This window comes from Anguilla anguilla, chromosome 8 (assembly GCF_013347855.1).
Source record: "Anguilla anguilla isolate fAngAng1 chromosome 8, fAngAng1.pri, whole genome shotgun sequence".
NCBI lineage: Eukaryota > Metazoa > Chordata > Actinopteri > Anguilliformes > Anguillidae > Anguilla > Anguilla anguilla.
In genome coordinates this window covers 38,391,864-38,413,129 of record NC_049208.1, presented here as the reverse complement: position 1 = coordinate 38,413,129, position 21,266 = coordinate 38,391,864, and the positions used below count along the sequence as shown (strand labels likewise).

At 44.8% G+C, this 21,266-nt stretch overlaps 1 protein-coding gene across 3 annotated transcripts in view; it reads left to right on the top strand.

Moving 5' to 3' along the window:
• The first annotated feature begins 219 nt into the window (after positions 1-219).
• The window catches only part of ago2 (argonaute RISC catalytic component 2), a 34,782-nt gene continuing 13,735 nt past the window's right edge, over positions 220-21,266 (top strand). Inside the window, exons 1-19 of one of the 3 annotated variants that reach the window (XM_035431135.1) lie at positions 220-453; positions 4,831-4,878; positions 10,116-10,296; positions 10,969-11,089; positions 11,343-11,524; positions 13,010-13,146; positions 13,293-13,427; positions 13,759-13,846; positions 14,707-14,854; positions 16,401-16,520; positions 16,777-16,899; positions 17,022-17,155; positions 17,254-17,438; positions 17,714-17,873; positions 17,991-18,081; positions 18,517-18,711; positions 19,233-19,367; positions 20,132-20,233; positions 20,841-21,040. In XM_035431135.1, coding sequence (XP_035287026.1) covers positions 429-453; positions 4,831-4,878; positions 10,116-10,296; positions 10,969-11,089; positions 11,343-11,524; positions 13,010-13,146; positions 13,293-13,427; positions 13,759-13,846; positions 14,707-14,854; positions 16,401-16,520; positions 16,777-16,899; positions 17,022-17,155; positions 17,254-17,438; positions 17,714-17,873; positions 17,991-18,081; positions 18,517-18,711; positions 19,233-19,367; positions 20,132-20,233; positions 20,841-21,040 — 2,510 coding nt within the window. In that variant the 5' untranslated portion in view covers positions 220-428. Of the gene's footprint in view, positions 454-511; positions 636-4,830; positions 4,879-10,115; positions 10,297-10,968; positions 11,090-11,342; positions 11,525-13,009; positions 13,147-13,292; positions 13,428-13,734; positions 13,847-14,706; positions 14,855-16,400; positions 16,521-16,776; positions 16,900-17,021; positions 17,156-17,253; positions 17,439-17,713; positions 17,874-17,990; positions 18,082-18,516; positions 18,712-19,232; positions 19,368-20,131; positions 20,234-20,840; positions 21,041-21,266 lie in introns of those variants that run through there. The other 2 variants (XM_035431134.1, XM_035431136.1) reach the window with 2 other exon arrangements.

Here is a 21,266-nt window from a genome sequence, read left to right as displayed (position 1 = left end):
CCTATTGAATTACATTATATAAAGATCTTAAAGGAGTTTATATCGTAGTTTATTTAAATTTCCACCCGATAGATCAATGACTCGTTCATGTTTTTACTACGGAACTTTCACCATTAAAGTTTTATAATGAGCTGATACCCGGTCTGGCAACCCTGGAAGTGACGTCGCATACACTGCCTGTTACGCTTCACACACAGCTACGCTCCTCTGTGTCTTGCGCTTTTATGTTGGGGGAAGGGGACGGGGAACGGGGACGAAAAAGCTCTCGTGGTGCCGTAATTTAGTGCTCGCTTCAAAACCTTCCGTTCCCTATCTGCTGAATCTTTAGATGTAAATTTCGCTTCATTTTATGTATTCTGGGGAAATATTAATAAAAGTGGAATAGCAGTAACTAAGACTGTTACAGTGGAAGCAGGAAAACGGCAAAAATGTATTCCAGTGGAGCAGCTGGTGGTAAGTCATTTCATTGGTACGCTAACATTAGTTCGTCAGCTAGCTTGTTTTGGTATTTCCACTGAGGTGTGCACAAGGCATTAACGGAAGCGTCGCTGCTTTGTTCGTTTACTTTGATCGTTACCCTCACCGAATGTATATATAGCTTTTCGTTTAACATTTACGAGGTTTCACCGGCCGAGGTAGGTAGAAGGTAGCAAACCAGCCTGTTTTGACCTGGCATTCCCGGCTGAAGCGCCGAAACTAGTCGAAAATGCGGCGCTTAGCTAGCTAGCTAGCTATGAGAGATACCAACCGTCTACCATGCTAACGTTGGCTAGCTAATGTTTATTTCGACGCCTTGGGATTCAGGTGGTGTACATAGACATTTAAGAAGACAATTATATCGAAGTAATGTTGTATTTGGACTTTTATTTCGTCTAGTCGGACACATTCTTAGCCTGCCGCGAGCTCCCAACTTGGCAACAACTAGCATGGACTAGTATTATTAGCTAGATGGCGGTGTCGCCAGCTAGCTGCAATGTAGACCTATCTCAGTCTTGTCTGTAGCTATGTTACCTGGCTAGTTAGCTATTAAACAAGCTAGGTGCATAGGTACGTGTGTTCCCGGACCAACTTTTGGCTTAGACGCGTTTATACTGAGTAACCTCCTCAGTTGTATGAATTATTCTTAATGAATATTTGATTAGATTGCCAACTATGCTAGACTAGGTTACCCAACGCTAGCTATATAAACTAGCAAGCGATCGAGTTAGAAACGACAGACTATGTCCTTTGCTAGCTAAACATTATCGACATGGTGCATAAAATAGTGACTGAATGCAAGGTAGCTTAATAACAATGGTGAACTAATATCAATATAGGCCAGCAATTACAAGTTATTAATCTAACGTTATCGAGCAAGCAATTCTTAGCGTGTCCATAATTGCTAGTTACTTCGTATTTATCTTAGTTTGCGTTTGGATCCGTGGCCTACTTGTGTCTTGGTCCAACGACAACGGTACGTCGTGAATTTGAAGGTGTTCCTTTGAAACTAAAACCATGTCGAGCCAATTAATCAGTTTAACAGCTACGAGCAATGAAAATATTTGTTAACAATTGACGTTACCCTCTGAAAGTACCCTCAGCAAGCCCACAGAATCAGATTGCACCCACCTTTGTATAGAGGGGCAGTTTTAAGGAAAAAGTTCTCCTTTGTGATCTAATTTAAAAGCCAGTTGCTACACCATAAGCCTGAACACCGTAGTCCAAGTAGAAGTCGAAAATTCTGTCGGAAATAACCAGTCAAACGTTAAAGAAACCAATACCAAAGTTGTAGTTTATTGGATTGTGGATTTAGTGTCTGTTTATTGGATTGTGGATAGTGTCTGTCCATATCTGACCTTAAATAGTCAGCATATATACTGTCAAGCCAAGTAAAGATGGCTCTTCAGAAGAATTGAGTCCTGCTGTGTATATAGTTGAGTTATAATGCAAGGAAGCCCATGGAGTTAAATGAAAATTGGATGAAATTGTGTTCAGGAGGCGATGATGATAAGTTGAATTTTATTAATACTTTTTTTTGTACTGTGTTAGTTCTTATGCAGTACAAGAACCACCACCTTCTTTATTAGGGTGAGTGGTTTTAGGTGTGGTTAGTTGGTCTGTTGTGTGGTGATATTGATAAGGTCCCTGCCCTGTGCTGCTTGCGGTAGCTCTCTGAAAGGTAATGTCGGTCATGCGTGTGGCTATCTTAGAAGTCGAGCTGTTTTAGAGATGATAAAAAACGGAGTCCCTCTCCAGGAAACTTAAGAGAAGGGAATTTATAAGTAAGGGCAGTCTAGAGACTTTCTGTATATTATTTTCTTTCTTGAATGTTTATTCATAGATATTGTATAAACCATTTAGTAGATGAATGCACTTGAAAGTCATATCTTAGACAAAGAATGCAGTTCACTTGCGAGAGAACCTAGTTGCCGTGTACAACGTTTGATAATCCAGGAGGAACTATGTGCCTAGTCACCACTGTGGATGGAGCTATCATTACTATGAATGCACTAATGGGAAAATGCTAGACTGATGCCAGTATCTGATATTCCCATCCTACCGATTGTTATGTATAATTGGATTCGTTTCGGATTCAGAGTGCAGTCACACAAATAGGCTACTGCCAAATTGGTCAAATCGTATGTTCAATCTATGTTATACAAGGGACATTTATGTAATCCAAATTGTTATATGTATTATGTTTGTTCTGCTAAGTGTGAGATATTTGGATGTTCTGTTACTAACAGATTTAAGTTTTGCAGCCTGTGTAATGGTGCAGTACAGCACGATCCTTCATATCTGATCCCTGTATATTGGGCAGTGTCATTTGTAGGGAATTTGTGCCCCTAAAATTTGCAGTGGTCTCCTGTACAAATTTCTTGGCCCACACTTTTACATAGTCAATGGGATAGGCACGTTTTGTGATTAAACTGTCCCTTCTATTAAAAATGTAAGTGCAAGGGAAGTGCCGCAATGTATATTCAGTTTATCATTCACAGACTCAAAATGGTGTGTAGTAGAAAGACACATTACATGGACACTGAAAATATTGCTGGTTAAAGGAAAACCGGTATATGCTCCTCTTTGAGCAAAAATAATAAAATAAATCTCTTGGAGAAGGTCTTGACCAGAGATGTGCCTCTGGATTTCTGGTTATGCAAAGACACCGTGACTGACATAAAACATTTGGCAGCGAAGTTAACTTCTCCGTAAGTGCAGAACGCAGGAATGATACACTTCACACTCCTGAAATCCTTGGTTACTGTATTGTTATCATTAGCTAAACTGACATAATTTGAGAAAGTTATACGAAGGTATGAAATTATATTGGTTGTTATTTGAAGTCTGTTGTAATTGTGGCCTTGTCGGATTTAAATGCAGGGCCATATCTTATCTAAGGTAAAAAGCAAATGAACCAGAGTCATATTACTACCCGTGTGCTTTCCGTCCCCTTTAACTTCTGTACTGTACTTCTGACCTCATGTGAACGCAATTATAACTTTATAACTTGATGCAGTTGCACAATAAACCCAGCGTTAAACCTGAATTATTTTGTCTTTCCACTCTTTGTATTGCTTTTATCTTTTGCTTCTTCATGATAATTAGCCTATTGCATCTGAAATACTGCAGTCCCCAATTATTTATCCTCATGATAAATGTAAACTAATATCTGTTTGGATTTACTTCAAGAAGGAACACTAGCCAGGATAAATGAGGAAAAAACACATTTTTACTTAAAAGAATTTGCACACTTGATGCTATTTCAGCCAATGTGACATGTTCTTAACTTGGACCGCATCTTTCTTTCTAGGGAAGCTATCTGGCTCGCTGACTCATAACAGCCAAACTATGAATGCTGTTGCTTACAGAGATGTAGTCTTTGATTTCTTTTAATTTCATCGTATTGTCCCATTGCTCAGCTCGCTAGTGTGACTACAAGATACACTGTAAACTAAATGAATACTTTTCAACCGAAAAGATGGGGGTGTTGAAAAGCAGCTTGAGAAGCATTGTTTGTTTATCATACATACTGCTGGCTAGCAGCATAGTTGCACAGTTAAGCAGGTTCTCATTAAAATATCTAGAAATACCAACTCTCCGCTGTTCACTGAACTATGGTCTATCGCTAGCTTTTTCCCTGACCCTGCTTTGCAGCTAGCAACATGCTTTAAGTGTACTGGTATTCAGCAGGAGTAACTCGTGTTGTCTCGAGTATTCTGTTACACTAGCACCAGAGGTTCATCACACTCCTCTGTGTGCCAGCATTGTACAGCCAGAAGTACATCACAATACAAGTGTGCCGACCCAGTGATCATGGCGAGACTATGCTCAGTGCACTAGTTTGTTCATGTCTGTCTAGTGAGCTCTATTGCCGTTCTTGTTCCACTGCTCTTTCGTTGCCGTTTCTTCTTGAGATTTTGGCTACCGGATTTTGTAAGCTTGACTGCTGCAATCTGTTTTCGAATTTCATTTCGAGGGAACGTCTCCCAATTGTGCGTTCCAGGATTTCACTCTAATCTTACACGTGACAGAAAATCCTGGAGTAAAGGTGAATTTGGGATATTGTAAATGATGTTGTCACTGAAAGGGGAAATGGCTTGATATGTTAGCACTGTTATCCATTTTGTGTCTTGATAGATTTTACACCGTTCTTGTTGGGACTGTGAAACGTGTCCCCCCTAAACTCCCATTTGTGTTTGCATTGTCTTCAACTGTAACCCCTTTTTCCCCTTCATATTTTTAAAATGATTCATTGTAACTTTTGAGACCTGGTGTAATGTCGTAGAGCCTCCCCTGATTGGTCAAGGACCCGCTAAAAGAAAAATAAAATTGTGATTTTGTCTTCTATAGCTGCTGAGATGTGCGAGGGGCCTCACTCCACTGGGTCTGGTGGTTCTGGTAAGCTTTCCTCAAATAACCGCCAGTAGTTGGCACACTGCAGTAGAACACCATACTCAAAATGTCCTGTTTTCACCATTATTTGCTCTGAAACATTTCAACATAAAGTTCTTGTGTTCTTCAGATGTTCCCTTGGGTTATTTATGGCAGGGGTTTTATAGATGCATGGTAGGTTTGGGGGAAAATCAATAAAGCATAGTATTGTGATGCTTTCTTCTGCAGTGACGCCAAGTATCAATGTTTTATCTAAATGCATGAACATTTTATAATGCCTTTTTTCTCCATTTTGTTAGTCGGGGTGATACAACCACGTGTTGCTTCCATCAACCTATAGGTGGCGCATGTTAAAAGTTTGGGCCCACTTTGGTTTTTACACCTTGCATGGCCAAGAGGCTCCTGTCATATGCAAAGTTAACTAGGTATACTGCCACAGGTTTCACAGTGAGCTAGCTAACAAATACATCAATTGGGCTTGTTAGATTGTGCTCAAAACGTTTGTTCAAATTTCAGCCGACAATTTACTCACTCAACAGAGGCTTTAACCAGAGCAAAATGTTTCTTGTTGCTTTACTGCATGTTGTCAAGCTTGTTAATGTATTTGGGGGGGAATGTGTTTCTTAGGTTATTTCTGTGAAACATGTCGCTCAGCTCAACAGGAAGCACATTTTCATTTTAGGCATGTTTGTTGATGGTCATAGAAAGATTATGCATAGCATAATCACACGCATTTGTTTCTATTGAGGGGATGAGCCACTGCAGTAAGTTTAAAAATCCTCCAGATGATCAGTAATTTCTAGTGAACTTTGAATATTTTTTGTTATTTGGTGCTCTGGATTCACCCTGTGCTTTTTTTTTTTAAGGCCAATGGGTTTGGGCTGGACTTTAATGCAACTCAGTGTTTGTGCCAAGTTTAATCATTTTCTTGTTAAATCAAAAAAAGCCAAGAAACAAACGCGGCGAACTTCATAGGGTTGTTCTTTATGAGAACTGGGGTCTTGTGACATCGATTTAAGGTCTGAAGGTGAAAATGGGCAGGAATTATGTTCACTTAAATATTGCAGTTTCACTTGACTGGGATAGCTCCACCCAGTAGCACTGAAATTGCTCATTGGGGCATGTTCCATAAGACTCTGTCATTTCGCCAAGTGGTTTTGGAAGTCCTGGTGGAATAAGGACAGTAAGAAAGGCAGTAATGTTGACTGCCAAACCACCCAAGGGAAATCTATATGAAAATCCAGTTACTTTTGTCATTCTCTGTACAATTGACTGATGCCTATATATATTGCCGCAGCACACAGAAAACATTTGCATTCAGCAGTTCAAGAAATCATACTACTTGATTGCAATTAAAATTCAAGTATACCTTAGAAAAAAAAGTTAAAAGAAAGCAATATCCTGATAGAAAAAAATATTGTATGGATATAATGATATGATGTTGCATGTAATATTTTCAATATTATAGGGTATTGCATATAATATTTTCAATTCAAGGTCCCTATATTTTTAATTTTATATGGTGCTATTGTTTTATTTTACTAATATGTCTTACTTCTATCTGCAGAGTGTGGGATTCCTCTCTTTTTCTAAATATGTTCTGGTATAAGTGTGTAAAATGGTCAGTTTGCTGACCGTCGCTGGCGTTGTTCACACCAGCTCAAGCTTGGGTTCAGAGAGGGGCTGGACTCGGCACTCTCCCCCTCCGCAGTGCATCCTAAGTGCACAACGGACTGGCGTCTCCTCAGTTTTCATCACTGCCGCTGCGCTCTTCAAAAGTTCGCATATTAGAAGCATACCGACACATTGGCGTGCGCTGACTAAATCACACTTGAAAATGTCAGTGCGTTAATGAAATAACTGGCGTAAACCTTTCTATTGAAATCTTACTCCAAACGAGACCTGCATGTGGTGACAGGTCTGATAAATGTGATCTGTTGGCCCATTAAAGGGGCTCTTCACAATACAGCTGTATTTAACAGGCACAGAGCCACAGAGTTGAAGGGACTGGAACTGGTGGTTGGAGCTCTACAGGGGTCGGGAGGAGATGGCTCCCAGAAAGTTTGCTGGAGAAACATGTTCCCTTCCTATAGGCAGTGGTTTGCCGCCCTATAGGAAGGGCACATCTTCCTTAAGTGGTTTACTTTAACCATTTAAGAAAAACTCTAAACGCTTAAGTTGTTTGATAAATCATTGGTTGAAAACCACATTTGGTTGTTTTCTTTTAAATGTTTCATTTTTAGTTGGCAGCCATTATGAAAACAACAATTGAAGATTTGGGGTGGCTAGTTGTAGTGCACGTTGGATCAAAGTAGCCTCAACAGAATCGGAAAGTAATTAAAGACAGCCTATATTTTTCCTTTAGGCATCGAAGTATCTGAAATTGAGACAATACTCGCTGAGATCAGAACATCCTCATATGGAGCAGGCTTTGCAGTAAGAAAATTAAGGACTGTTCTACAAAGTTGACCTGCAATACTTTTCAACAATTTTCATTTGGTTTTATCCTTACCAACTAAACCTGTAGTGCACAGTTCAGCCTTTGGCTGCTGTGAATATGGATATGAAAATGTGGGTTTATGGACAGTTTTAATGGTGTAATAAATTTTGGGATTTTATTCCTGGGAGTTTCTTCTCGGGGCAGGGGGGCATAAATTGCATTTTTTGGCGCTGTTAGGTCTTAGTCACAGGGCTCGGCAACACAAATGAATGGCAGCGGTGCGTTTTAACAGATTCCGTTTACCCGCAGAAATATTTCGATGACTCACAATAGCTGCTGTCATGCTTTGGCTTTTGATGATATTTGGATGCATGGCCGTAATAAACAGAAGGAAATCGGCGTAAGAGGCCGTTGTCTCTTGTCAGCTGCACCTTCCAGCACTGCGGTTGCTTTTTGGAAGATTTTTTAAGACGAGAAGGCATCAGTTTCGTTTGAGCGGGCACCAATCCATTATGTACAGATCAGCCGCAATCCGTTTCCTCCAGATGGGCTTCATAGCATTTTGAATCCAGCAGATTTGGTTGTTTCAGTTGTTTTTAATGGTGTCATCTAACATGAGTGACTTTGACATGGAATTTATTTCCATTTTCTTTGTCTTTATTGACAAAGATGATGGGTCTAGGTTGTTCTGCACAACTCTCTCTCCCATGCGTTGTAGTAAGGACATTATAATAAGTGGAAGACCAGTGTTTTTTTCTCTCTGAATTGTTTCGTAGATTGCACCTCTTTCATTTTTTTTGCCCCTGCACATGATCCATCGGACCACCTTGCTCTGGACTGAATGCAGGCCTGCGGCGTTTCCCCACAAAGTACACATCCTTTAGCCATTGCTATGTGGGATAATTCTTATTTAGCATAATTTAGCACTTGCCTGCCTGACCCCGAGCAGCTCAATTCCTTGAATTCAGCAGCAGTGCAACCGCTTGCATCTACTTTGAAGACAGCATACAGATATACTGTCTGCTGCCTGCTTGTGGAATATGGCCAAAAAGAAGAATTCTGCAGCCCTCAACATCCTTGTTTGGATAGGCAGTCTTATTGCCTCTAATTTTAGATCTGAATTAGGAGCTTATTTAAAGACGTACTTAACCAAGACCAGGCTGGAGAGCTCTGCCCCCGCAGTAGTCCATCATATTGGTGTATCCTCATGCATTTGCCTAACTTATTCTAAAGGATTTAAAGCTGTGTCCGGGTGTGTACTCTACTAAGGTGACACGAATACAAAAATGAATTGTTTTTTGTTTTAATGTGTCACAATGTGGTGATGCAATCAGCCTGCTTCGAGTGGGGAAATTCAGATGATTGCATCACCCAGTTATTATTATTTTTAAAAACAAGTGTGTGTTTTTGTCACCGTTTCTAAATTTGGTCATAACTGTTACTCTCCTGTTGCTGTAAGGCTTTTCACCCAAATGTGTTGAATGAGGCTGGGATAAAGATTGGATTATCTGGAAGACCCAGCTAGTGTGATTGAAAATAAACCCCAGGGAAAATGGGGTTGGGCTTGGGCCTGATTATGGTGGTCATTCGGCATTAGGGCTGTGTATTGGGAAGAATCTGGCGATATGATACGCATCATGATACAGGGGTTACGATTCAATATATTGCGATACTGTAAGCAAGGTGATATATTGCGATTTTTTTATATCTAATTTTAGGAAAACTGTCATAGTATAAAGAACACACCACCATATGCATAACATCTGAGTAAAAAAAAGCGCCCTTACGCTACTTCCTGTCTCAGTTCACATTGTTACGTGGGAGTGGAAGAGTCAGATGGCTGAAGATAGATTACAACACTGCTGTCTAGCGGTCTGGGGTTTAAACACAACACAAAATGAACCACTGTCTGCCACGAATCTTTGCATGTAAACTATTAATTAAAAATCCATACAGTGTTTTTGAGAATCGATACAGTATCACAAAACATAATATCGCGATACTCAAGTGTATAAATATTTTCTTACACCCCTCTTCGGCATGCCAATAATATGTGATTCAATTGTTATGAACACCTTTATAGTACAGACTGTTAATTTCTAGAACTTCTGTAGTTTGTTGGGACCTTTCATCGCTGGAGTGCTGACTGAATTTTCAGGTGCGTGCCAAGTGCCGTGCCAGATACTATGACAGCATTGGTTTTTCCTGAAAGGAAACTTGTCCCATTCAAACAGTAGTTGAAGACCTGGGTCAAATACATATTTGTTTTGGATTCAAATACTTTTCTACGCTTTACTGGTCTTTTCTGGCGTTTTGGAACCAAGGAAATAGTCTCAAAAAGTGCAAACCCCACCTTCTGGTTATATTGGCAGGCTCAGTTACACCAGGCAAGGTCAACAGAGCACAGAAAAGTATTTGAATCCAGAACGTATGCATTGAACCCGGCTCTGAGTAGTTGTGTGTGGATACAGCAGGAACTGAGAATGGATTTATGCGGCATTGATGACACGCAACAGAACGTTCTTAATATTGCGGAGGCCGGTGACTGGTACACTGTATCCAAGGGTCATTTCCAACACCTGTCCTCTGTTTGAGGGATCCAGAGGTTCCTTTACGGTTTCATCAGCCTTTACAGAAGATTGTAACAAAGATCAAATTGGGCAGTAAAATGTTAGCGTGGAGTTAAGGAAACTCTATACGTGCAGGACGTAGAGTACCACAGTGCTTTGACCCTGGCCAAAGTTGCCTGGTCTTGATATCAGAACCCCCCATAACTGAATTTTTACTTTCTCTCTTTTTGCAGCACCCCCTTCTCCTCCGGTGCCGGAGTATGTGTTCAAACCGCCACCACGGCCAGACTTTGGCACCATGGGCAGGACAATCAAACTGCAGGCCAATTTCTTTGAGATGGAGATCCCAAAGCTCGAGGTCTACCATTATGACATTGACATCAAGCCTGAAAAGTGTCCAAGAAGAGTCAATCGGTAATATTACGATACAGCTGTCCACTATGTAGTAAATTATGCCTGTTAGATATTAGATTCAAGGCTCCTCTCCTCCTTTTTTACCTTGTAATGGGCCTCAGCTTCAAATGTGTTAATGAGCACTATACTAAATCTTTTAGTATGGTAAGTGTACCCGTTAAGCTCGTTTTCACTGGATTTGAATAATAAATAAAAAAACCTATTGTGCCGTTTGATGTATCGACCCATTCATCAGCTTGTTGTAGCCATGCCAGTTTTTATTCTAAGCCAGTCACACTTTAATTATGGATGGTTTTGTGCATGAACCCCTTGGTGGGCATTCACAGAAATTTTGCCCTGAAGAAGACCTTCAGAATTAGACTTTTTCAGTCATTTGCTTCGTTTCATTTGATAAATCCTGTTGTCGCAGTTAGTGACATAACAGTGCAGCAGAAGCAAGCATTTAAATCTTTTTTGTGTGTTGTAATGTGCCAGATTTGAAATACTCAATTATGTTCATTCAATATGTGCAGTATATGTAAAAAAAAAAAAAAAAGTTGAAAATTTGATTTGGGTGGGCTTAATAGGTACACTTTAGCCTACACTTTTATGCAGGTGTGGAACATTTTGCAAGTTTTCACTCCAAGTAATACTTATATTTTCATAATACTGTTTGCTTTGTGTCTTTTACAGAGAAATCGTAGAGCACATGGTCCAGCACTTTAAAACTCAGATCTTTGGGGATCGAAAGCCAGTCTACGATGGGAGGAAAAACCTCTACACAGCCATGCCCCTGCCTATAGGGAGGGAAAAGGTAAGTCACTGACTGTCCATCGAGAGGGAAACATTGACTCACTGCCTATAGGAAGGGATAAAGTAAGTGGCTCGCTGCAGGGAAGGATATAATAAGTGTCTCACTGCTTGTCCTTGGGATCAAATGGGTGACTCCCTGCCTTTCGGTAAAGAAAAACTCAGTAACTCCTTTTAGGGACGAGATGAGACTTTCTGTCCTAGCGCCGAGCTCCAGTCTGGCTAACGCGCTCCCGTCTCGGCCCCCCGTCCCGCAGGTGGAGCTGGAGGTGACCATCCCAGGGGAGGGGAAGGACAGGAGCTTCAAGGTGGCAATAAAATGGGTTTCCTGCGTCAGTCTACAGGCGCTTCACGAAGCGCTGTCCGGACGGCTGCCGAACATCCCCTTCGAAACAATCCAGGCCCTGGATGTGGTGATGCGACATTTGCCCTCTATGAGGTCAGTCTCGCCCAATCGCGGTTGAGGTTTGGGTTTCTGCGGTGTGCGTGTGTCCCTGCACCGCGCTGCACGCCTCACAGGGCTTATCTCCCTAAAGTACAATTAAGCAATGCCAGGCATGCCTCTTCAGCCGCGTTAGATACGAAGACGTTGGCTTAAGATTAAAGTGCTGATAGCGCTCTGGGTGTTTCTTTAGGTTACAACAGGGTCGTGCGTAATCACCCTGAGCGAGCTTATTTTGAAACAATGGACTGCCTTGTTTTACATGATGTTATACCCTGTACCCTAGCTGCTCGTCAGGTAATTAACAGTCTTCCACAAAATCATGTTGCAATTGATTTTATTTTACATATCTGTAGCTTTCTAGCTTCCACCGCAATAGTTCCAACAAAACACGACTTTGTCTCCTACCAACCCCAGACAGGCTAGCTCATGGTGTTTTTTTATTTTGCGTAGTGTACACAATTTATAAAAACGTTTAATTGAACATTTAAATTTATCGTGAACGGTGGCATGTGGAAGAGGGTATTTTTCAGATCTCCAAGCCCAGGTTCTACGTTGTCCTTGATGGCCGCTCATTGGTTAGCCGGAATCAATGTTCCGATAAAGCCAGGCCGTGAGTGGCTGTTGTGCCCCGTTCGGATCTCACGGCCCGCGTTTCTCAGCATTCGCTGTGTTTATGCATGAACCCAGGAAGAGCAGTTCAGTTGAACTAATGGCTCTCCGAATAAACAAATTGCACAGAAACATTAACCATCCACTTGTGTGCGTGGGATGGATACATCTCGGATGAACTCTGAAAGGATTTATGAATGCTCTTCCGGAATGAACACTAAAACGTTCACTTGCAAAACATTACGTGGAAGGGTTATGAATAAGTGTACGTGAGTTACAGGTTTCCAGGTTATGAACACAAGGCATTCCAGGAGATTTGTAGTCTGATTATTATTGAAATGGGAAAAGATGTCTGATTCATGTCTTTACTAAAGACAAAATGTGGGCCTTCAATATTTACTTGCTGATAAATATTTAGCATTTGTGGAGCTTGAAAGGCTTTTATTGATGCGTCTGCCGTCTCTGCTGTGAACACAGTTAGAATGCAAGTACTGCTAAATTTAGTCAGTGAACTCAATCCAGCAGAAGCACCTTTAGAAATGTTCTTCAACGGTAAATCCAATAGAATTTAAGCTATGTTCAACGAGTAGTTATGGTTACGGCACACAAGGGCCATATCGGCACAAGAGTGCGCTGCTTTCGTTCTCGGCTTATAACGGGAATGGTTACATCAGCCAGGATATCGCAGAAATATGTTTTGCAATGTCACATCGTATTTCGCTTCAGAGCAGTGCAAGATTACATGCATTGGTGTTGTAACCCCAAGGTGCAGGTTTCGAATTTGGCAGCTTTGCACACATTAATTTTGGGCGCGGATAGAGACGCGGCCGTGAGCCTCACGGTTTGTACGCGCTCCCCTCTCTCCCCCAGGTACACGCCCGTCGGCCGCTCTTTCTTCACTCCCTCAGAAGGCTGCTCCAACCCCCTGGGAGGGGGGCGAGAGGTCTGGTTCGGCTTCCACCAGTCCGTCAGACCCTCGCTCTGGAAAATGATGCTGAACATCGACGGTAAGCAGCGGCGGCGGCGGCGGTGACGGCGGCAACCCCGCCTTCCAGACACGGCTCTGCGGCGGCTTCGAACCGGCCCGTTTTCCTCAGAGATAATGGAACCTGCCGCTTTTTTTCCCTCCTCCTCCTCCTCCTCTCCCCTCCAGTGTCGGCCACCGCGTTTTACAAAGCCCAGCCTGTGATCGAGTTCATGTGCGAGGTTTTGGATTTCAAAAGCATAGAGGAACAACAGAAGCCCTTAACGGATTCCCAGAGAGTCAAGTTTACCAAGGAGATCAAAGGTTTGCAGCTTTCCACTGTTTTGCCTTGTGTTTTTCCCCCCTGCCATCTACTGAGAATAATCCTTCGAAATAGCTGCTGCTTTTAGTGCTTGCTTACATCATCCATCATGTGACCCGATAATTATTTTATTCTTGTTTTATTCAGTCCCATCTATCTAAAATGCTAGGCATGTGAAAGTATTAAGTAACAGGAATAATTGAATCTTCTAATGCCCCGTGTAGTTCAGGAGCTCAGCCAATAAAAGGCGCTGGCTCCAAGCGCAGACATTTTAAAACGCCGTTGATTTGATGAGTGTGTCACTCGAAGGTTTTCCCTCCACGGGGGCCGCAGGTCTGAAGGTGGAGATCACACACTGTGGACAGATGAAGAGGAAGTACAGAGTGTGCAACGTGACCAGGAGGCCCGCCAGCCACCAAACGTAAGAGCCACTTTCAGCGCTCGTCAGAAACCCAGCCCCTGGTTAACTGGGCTAGAAACCCCCCCCCCCCCCCAACCGGCACATACTGTCATTAGCTACTGTGCCAGCTGGACTACAGTCCTTCAGCGCATTGGCTTGGAATCCAGCAGAGACACCTTTGAAAATGAGCAGTAATTGTATAGCTGAACAGTAAATCCAGTTTAACTTGTACTACGTTCAGTGAGCAGTAATGGTTGTGGCACGCAAGGGCAGTATCGACAAAAGAGCCCGAGAGTTTCATGCTCTGTTTATAGTGTGTGAATGTTTATATTGGCCTGGATATCATTTTGGAAATTATCATTTTTTTTGGCAACTTTGCCATATTCCATTACAGAGCAGTGTGAGATGACTTGTTTTGCAGGGAGTGCATCTCAGTGATGGGGCCGGTTTAAAGTAGCGAATGTACTTTCCAAAATTGGGAACAAAGGGCGATAATGACATAGAAAATATTGTTGCTTGTAGTAAAAGATGAGACCCTGCTTTGCCTGCCATCTTTGAGCTTGTCTTCTACGTTCATAATGCATCCGCCTAGTGGTTTTCAGTTGCCATGATTCAAACGTTCAAAAGATTCAAACACATCCGCATGCTGCTTTCATCAGTGAAGCGGTGGTACATTGTTTTTATTCCTCACTAACGAAGGCAGTAAAAGTGTGGGCTTTTCAATAATGTCGTTTTAAAAATCTTTTAATTTATGCAAAATTCTCCCGTCCCGAACCCCCTTTAGCTTGAAAGTCGGTAACGACAGAGCCGCGCGCGTTTTTAAACCGCGCCCCCCTCCTGTCAGGGCCACGCCCGCTCTAACTTCCGTCTGCGTTCCTCAGGTTTCCTCTGCAGCAGGAGAACGGACAGACCATGGAATGCACTGTAGCCCAGTACTTCAAGGACAAGTACAAACTGGTGCTGCGCTACCCCCATCTCCCCTGTCTGCAGGTGGGGCAGGAGCAGAAGCACACCTATCTCCCCCTCGAGGTCAGTCACGGTGGAAGCACGCTAACAAAACTGCCATTCATTTCAGTTTCTGAAGACTTGGTCTTTTTAAAAAAGATTTTTTAAGATGTGCAGACTGGAGGTCCACTGGGACTTTTTTAATGACCCAAAAAAGCTTGCCAGTTTGTCCTCATTTGTCATACGATATGCAAACGCGGCTAATCCAGCCGTATTTTTGCAAAATGCAAACGAGCGACTAACCAAATTTCCCCGCACTAAAATGAAATTGATAGTTTGCCAGACTGGTGAAGAAAGTGGTTGCGACACACGTGACACGTAATGACTATTTGCCTAGGTTTGCTTAACATGTGTGGGAAAAGAAAAGTAGAAAAAACATTCAGCCCTGTTGGACTGACTAAAACATATGGCGTGCAAGTAATATTGGCTCTAACGGCAGCAGCCTTCCTATAACTGATTTATTTGAACTTGGCAAATGAACGTGATTAGTGTTTGTTCACTAACGGGCAGCATACGGTCAGTGTTAAAGCAAGCAGAAGCTCTGAAAGGACTGAGCCGGGCCACGCTCATTAAAATTTCACGAGTGCAGCTTCGCCTCATGGACAGCCAAAGCACTGACTTGGCTCATTTATAAAATCGCATTTGAGGGACACGGGGCAGCAGAGAGTTCTCTCTCTCTAGCTCGAACATGTCTGTGGACTTTGCCAACAGGAAAACAAGCCCAGTTAGTAAAGGCCTCTAGACATTACAAATGCATCCTTTTCTTGTACTTTGTAAAAATATTGTATTTCAGATTTTATGTAATTGCAGATCTTGTAGCAAATCTTTAGATTGTCAAACTTAAAACTAAAGTAACTACTAGCTGGCTAATAATGCTGCAGCGTAAGCGATCAGGATTTTTATTGCAACCATGCTTATCTCACTTTGGCAAGCTACTCAGCTAGTGTAAGCATAGCCGTGGCAGGCACATTTAAACAAGGATGTTTGCATTTACGTTTACACGTATGCACAATTGGCGTCCACACCTCCCGATTACGCGCAAAGTGAAATATAATGGATCGACTTTGGCGCAGACGTTGGTAATGGCATATAACGGCAACGCGGCCATCTTTTCCTGAGCACGACATCACTTCGTTCTGAATGTAAACGCCAGGTGATTGGGCAAGTCTCGCAAGCTTTAAGATGTTTGTTCAAATCCGACTGAACCTTGTGCATAGCAGTCGACAAACGTACCAAGAACTACTGCCTGGATATGTTTGCATTACTACTGTCCACAACAGAATGTGAGACACGGTGCGTGTAAATGGCACGCTGAAAAAAGTGTGCACGTGGGTTAACCCTTTATATGCAGGACACAAGTATGTTATGTGTATTATTCAGAGTTCTCTTTACTTTGCTGCAATTGTGCGTTTGAATGCGGCGAACAAGGTTGTAGTACGGATTGAAGGCGATTGATTTTCTGTTAGCTTCTGCTTTTTATGAAGAACTTTTCATTACCTGATATCAATTCTCCAGTTTATTTTTTTGTTTGCATCTCAATGCGGTCTCATTTTTCTTGTGTTGGAAACAGGTTTGTAACATTGTGGCAGGGCAGCGATGTATAAAGAAGCTCACAGACAATCAGACTTCCACTATGATTCGTGCCACAGCCAGATCCGCCCCCGATCGACAGGACGAGATCAGCAAACTGGTGAGTTTGTTAGCCCTCGGTTCTGCGCTGGCCTTCAGCCCTGCATGTGTGGCTGTAGTGTAGTACACAGATAAAACAATCTATTTGAGTTTTCATTGATGGTAATTTTATTCAGTTAACCTATTGCCTGTTTTATACGGCCAGCTAAAATAGTTTGATTACCACAGGAAACGTCTATCCCTTTAGTGTGGGAGTAGACATTCTTTACTGGTGCCTTTGAAGTTTCTTCTGAATGGACGCCATTGTGACGTTTCAGATGAGAAGTGCCAACTTTAACACGGACCCTTACGTTCGGGAGTTCGGGGTCATGGTGAGGGACGAGATGACGGAGGTGAACGGGCGTGTCCTCCAGGCGCCCTCCATTCTCTACGGCGGCAGGGTAAGCGTCCGCTATCGTCGCAAAGCTCCGCTTTTAGCCTAGCTCAGCGTCCGGGTCAGTCCGCTTTTTCCAGGCATCCCTGTTAATCCACCGTAACTGTGACCCCCCCCCCCCCCCTGCAGAACAAGGCGATAGCGACTCCCATCCAGGGCGTGTGGGACATGAGGAACAAGCAGTTCCACACCGGGATCGAGATCAAAGTGTGGGCCATCGCCTGCTTCGCCCCCCAGCGGCAGTGCACCGAGCTCCTGCTGAAGTAAGCGCACCCCCCACCGCCCCTCCCAGAGCGAGAGCGCTGAGCGCTAACCCCGCCCCCACCACCCGCTAACCCGCCGCCCGCTTTGCGCCCCGCAGGGCCTTCACTGACCAGCTGCGCAAGATCTCGCGCGACGCGGGGATGCCCATCCAGGGCCAGCCCTGCTTCTGCAAGTACGCCCAGGGCGCGGACAGCGTGGAGCCCATGTTCAAGCACCTGAAGTACACCTACCAGGGCCTGCAGCTGGTGGTGGTCATCCTGCCCGGGAAAACGCCCGTCTACGGTGGGCCTCTCTCAGTCTTCTCTCTCCCTCACTCTCCGCTCCTTCCCTCCACTCGTTTACCTAAACGGCTCGTGTAGCCTTGGGACCCTCCCTCCATTGAGAGTCGAGTTCAGCCTGTCTTCCCTCCCTCACTTTCTGTTCCTTCCCTCCACTTGTTTACCGAAATGGCTTGTGTAGCCTTGGGACCCTCTCTCCATCGAGAGGTGAGGTCGGTTATGCACGACGTGACCTTCCGTTGCCGCGGCGATGACGCTTTGGCTTCTCTCCCCCTGCAGCCGAGGTGAAGCGGGTGGGGGACACGGTGCTGGGCATGGCCACGCAGTGCGTGCAGGTGAAGAACGTGCAGAAGACCACCCCCCAGACCCTGTCCAACCTCTGCCTGAAGATCAACGTCAAGCTGGGCGGGGTCAACAACATCCTCCTCCCGCAGGGCAGGTGAGGCGGCTGCGTTGAGGGGGCTTCGTTACCGCACGAGGAGCGTGTTTTTTTTGGGGTGTTGTTCGGCCTCCTTGGGCGCGGGGTGACCGCGGCCGCTCTCGTCTCCGTTCGCAGGCCCCTGGTGTTCCAGCAGCCAGTGATCTTTCTGGGCGCCGACGTGACCCACCCTCCCGCCGGAGACGGAAAGAAGCCCTCTATCGCCGCGGTAAATCAAGCCGCCGATCCAGTTTCGCCAAGCAGAGCGGCCCCGACAAAAGATCAGATGCAGTGCATTACAGAACAGTAATTCAGAATGAGTTACAAATGCACCATTTCAACTTCATGCTGCATATTTTCACGACACCGCTTGCAAGGGCTGTCACTTTTTGTTTTTTTTTAATAGTCAAGTTTGTTTGAATCTCGGAAATTATAAAAATTTTGAATATGTAATTTAGGGCTCAAACTTTTAAGGGCTCAGACGTTGCCTCTGCGAAATAAGGAGCCCAGTTGAGATCTGCACTCATCCAGCTTGCGCCTATGGTAGTGCTCAGTATCAAAGAGACAGGCTTTGTTATTGTTTTGTCTGGAAGGTATATCATTAGGTAGCCTAAACACGCAAGCCCGTTCATCATGGCTCACGCTCTCTCCCCTCTCTGTTCAGGTGGTGGGCAGCATGGACGCCCACCCGAGTCGCTACTGCGCCACCGTGCGGGTCCAGCAGCACCGGCAGGACATCATCCAGGACCTGGCCGCCATGGTGCGGGAGCTGCTCATCCAGTTCTACAAGTCCACCCGCTTCAAGCCCACGCGCATCATCTACTACCGGGACGGCATCTCCGAGGGCCAGTTCAACCAGGTCAGGCCGGGGCTGCTCGCACGCCTGGGGACTAGCCCGCAGCTACGCTAACATACGCCATCCTTACCTTCCCTCTCTGGCACGCCAGTTTATCTGGTTTTTCGTTCGGGCACATGGGGGACATTTGAGATGTTATTTGGTTAAGATGAAGGGCAGGACGTTGCTCGGGTGCCTGATAAAGCTTTGTGTAATTGCCGTTTTGTGTTCCCGAAATGCCCTCCGGCGTGATTAACGCATGCGCGGTCCTTTTAGGGTGATGTTTCGGGATGATGTCATACTCGCTGCCTGTTATCTGTTGTTTTGACACACTGCCCTGGGGGGGGTATCTGTTTATAATGGGATTTGAAAAAATAAATCCAGCCAGCGAGCGCATAACCAGGAAATAAGGCTGAATGTGTTGTTCCCGGTTTGCACGTGTGTTTTATTTACTGCGTAGCGTGTAGCTGAGGGCTTTTGATTGCACTCGCCTCGGTCACCCCCCTACATTTAACACTGAACTGTGGTTGAAACCGCTCCTCCAGGTGCTCCAGCACGAGCTGCTGGCCATCCGGGAGGCTTGCATCAAACTGGAGAAGGACTACCAGCCCGGGATCACGTTCGTGGTGGTGCAGAAGCGCCACCACACCAGGCTCTTCTGCATGGACCGAAACGAGAGGGTAAGGCCAGCTGTTCTTCGCTTCCTGTCTACAGTGTGGGCGAAGTCAAAGCTGCTGGGCTTTTGAGCCCGGAGGCCCACAGCTATTGTGTTCTGCTTTCTCGACTTTTTCTCCCGCACGTAAATCTGAAGCTGGATATAGACTGTACTTGCGCGTGGACATGACACCGTCTGTATCTGTTCAATCAACAGAATTGTCTGCATGTGTTTGCACGGAAAACGAGTGCCCGCAAACTTTCTCTAGTGATCTCTGCTTCCGAGTATCTTCTGAATACGGGTGGAAAGCTTTGGGCGAAGCTTTGTATCTGTCCACACGTTCCCTGTGCATTTCCAAGGGCGGTATAATGTTTGGTAGATGGGGCTTCCGAGCAGTGATTAGCAGCTGATGCACATTTGCAGTCTACGCCTCATAAGTGTGCCTAATGTGAGGTGAACGAGAGAATGTGGTGGGAGGTCACTGCTGAGTGGAATCCGTATTGACTGTGGTCTGTGACCGAGGACAGCAAGACCAGTGCAGAATGCCAAATCTGACGTGGAGAAGTGCTGTCTCACAAGGCATGAAGGAAAAACGGACTCCAGCGTTCGAGTTGCGCATTCTGAATGACAAACTCTCTCAAAGGCCCGGTAAAGTGTGCTGAGAATGGATGCCTCATGCAGACGTTGGATATCAGCGTCCGTCCCTAAGATCGGTGCCCCTCCAGTCTGTGAGACAGTGAACGGCTAATTCTTTGGAAACTGAAGCAAATTTTGCTGTGTGTTTTTAAGGTGGGGAAAAGTGGCAACATCCCTGCCGGTACCACAGTGGACACTAAGATCACCCACCCTTCAGAGTTTGACTTCTACCTGTGCAGCCACGCTGGCATTCAGGTGAGTGTTGAGTTTACCCGGTTCGTCTTGACCCTCATCAGGCATGTGGAAAACAACGGGAGAGAACTAGTGGAAGTTACTGGACTGCAAAATTGGACGTGCCATAAAACGGTAAACCCTATCAAAAAGCTTGAGCTTTAGTCTGGCCTGCTTGCTATTAATGTGTTAACATCAGCCTGCCCAGGGAGAACAGATGGAAATTAGCGATCTAGCTAAATCTGGCACATTTACATCACATAATAGTGATGTTGATCAATGTGCATTGTCCCTGTCAAAGAAATAAAGGGTAGGAATATTATAATTGTCCGTTGCAGGGATTAGAACTACGAATCAGTTGGACCAGGGTTGCACAACTCTGGTCCTGCAGGGCTGGTTTTTGTTCAACTATGTGCCTTTATTATTTTCTGATGGCTCTGTGAACAATGCTGGTTCACTACTGTATTCGATCACAGTAAAGTCTAAGTACAGAGTACTCTTAGAGTGTGGCTGTATACAAATGCCAGACCGAGATACGACTGGGCTAAGTAAGTAGTAATTGAGCGGAAGTTGGCATGAATTCCTGAAGTCGATTTTTGACTCCCATTTCGACCGTGCTCTTCACCCCCAGGGCACCAGCAGGCCCTCCCATTACCACGTGCTGTGGGACGACAACCATTTCACTTCGGACGAGCTGCAGGTGCTCACCTACCAGCTGTGCCACACCTACGTGCGCTGCACGCGCTCCGTCTCCATCCCGGCGCCCGCCTACTACGCGCACCTGGTGGCGTTCCGAGCTCGCTACCACCTGGTGGACAAGGAGCACGACAGGTGAGAGAGAGCCCCCGGCGGGAACGTGGGTCTGTGCCAGGGAGGGGCCCCGGGGGCCCGCAGTCTGCCCGCGTCGCCCATGGCAACCATGACGCGGCCCAGCTTAGCGGGGGGGAGGCTGATCGCGCTTCTGCCTGACGTGCGCTAGCAGGCGCCCTGCTATTTCAAAGGGGGAAAGGGGAGGAAAAATGCAGATTTAAATACAGAAAAACGCGGTAGTGTCTCA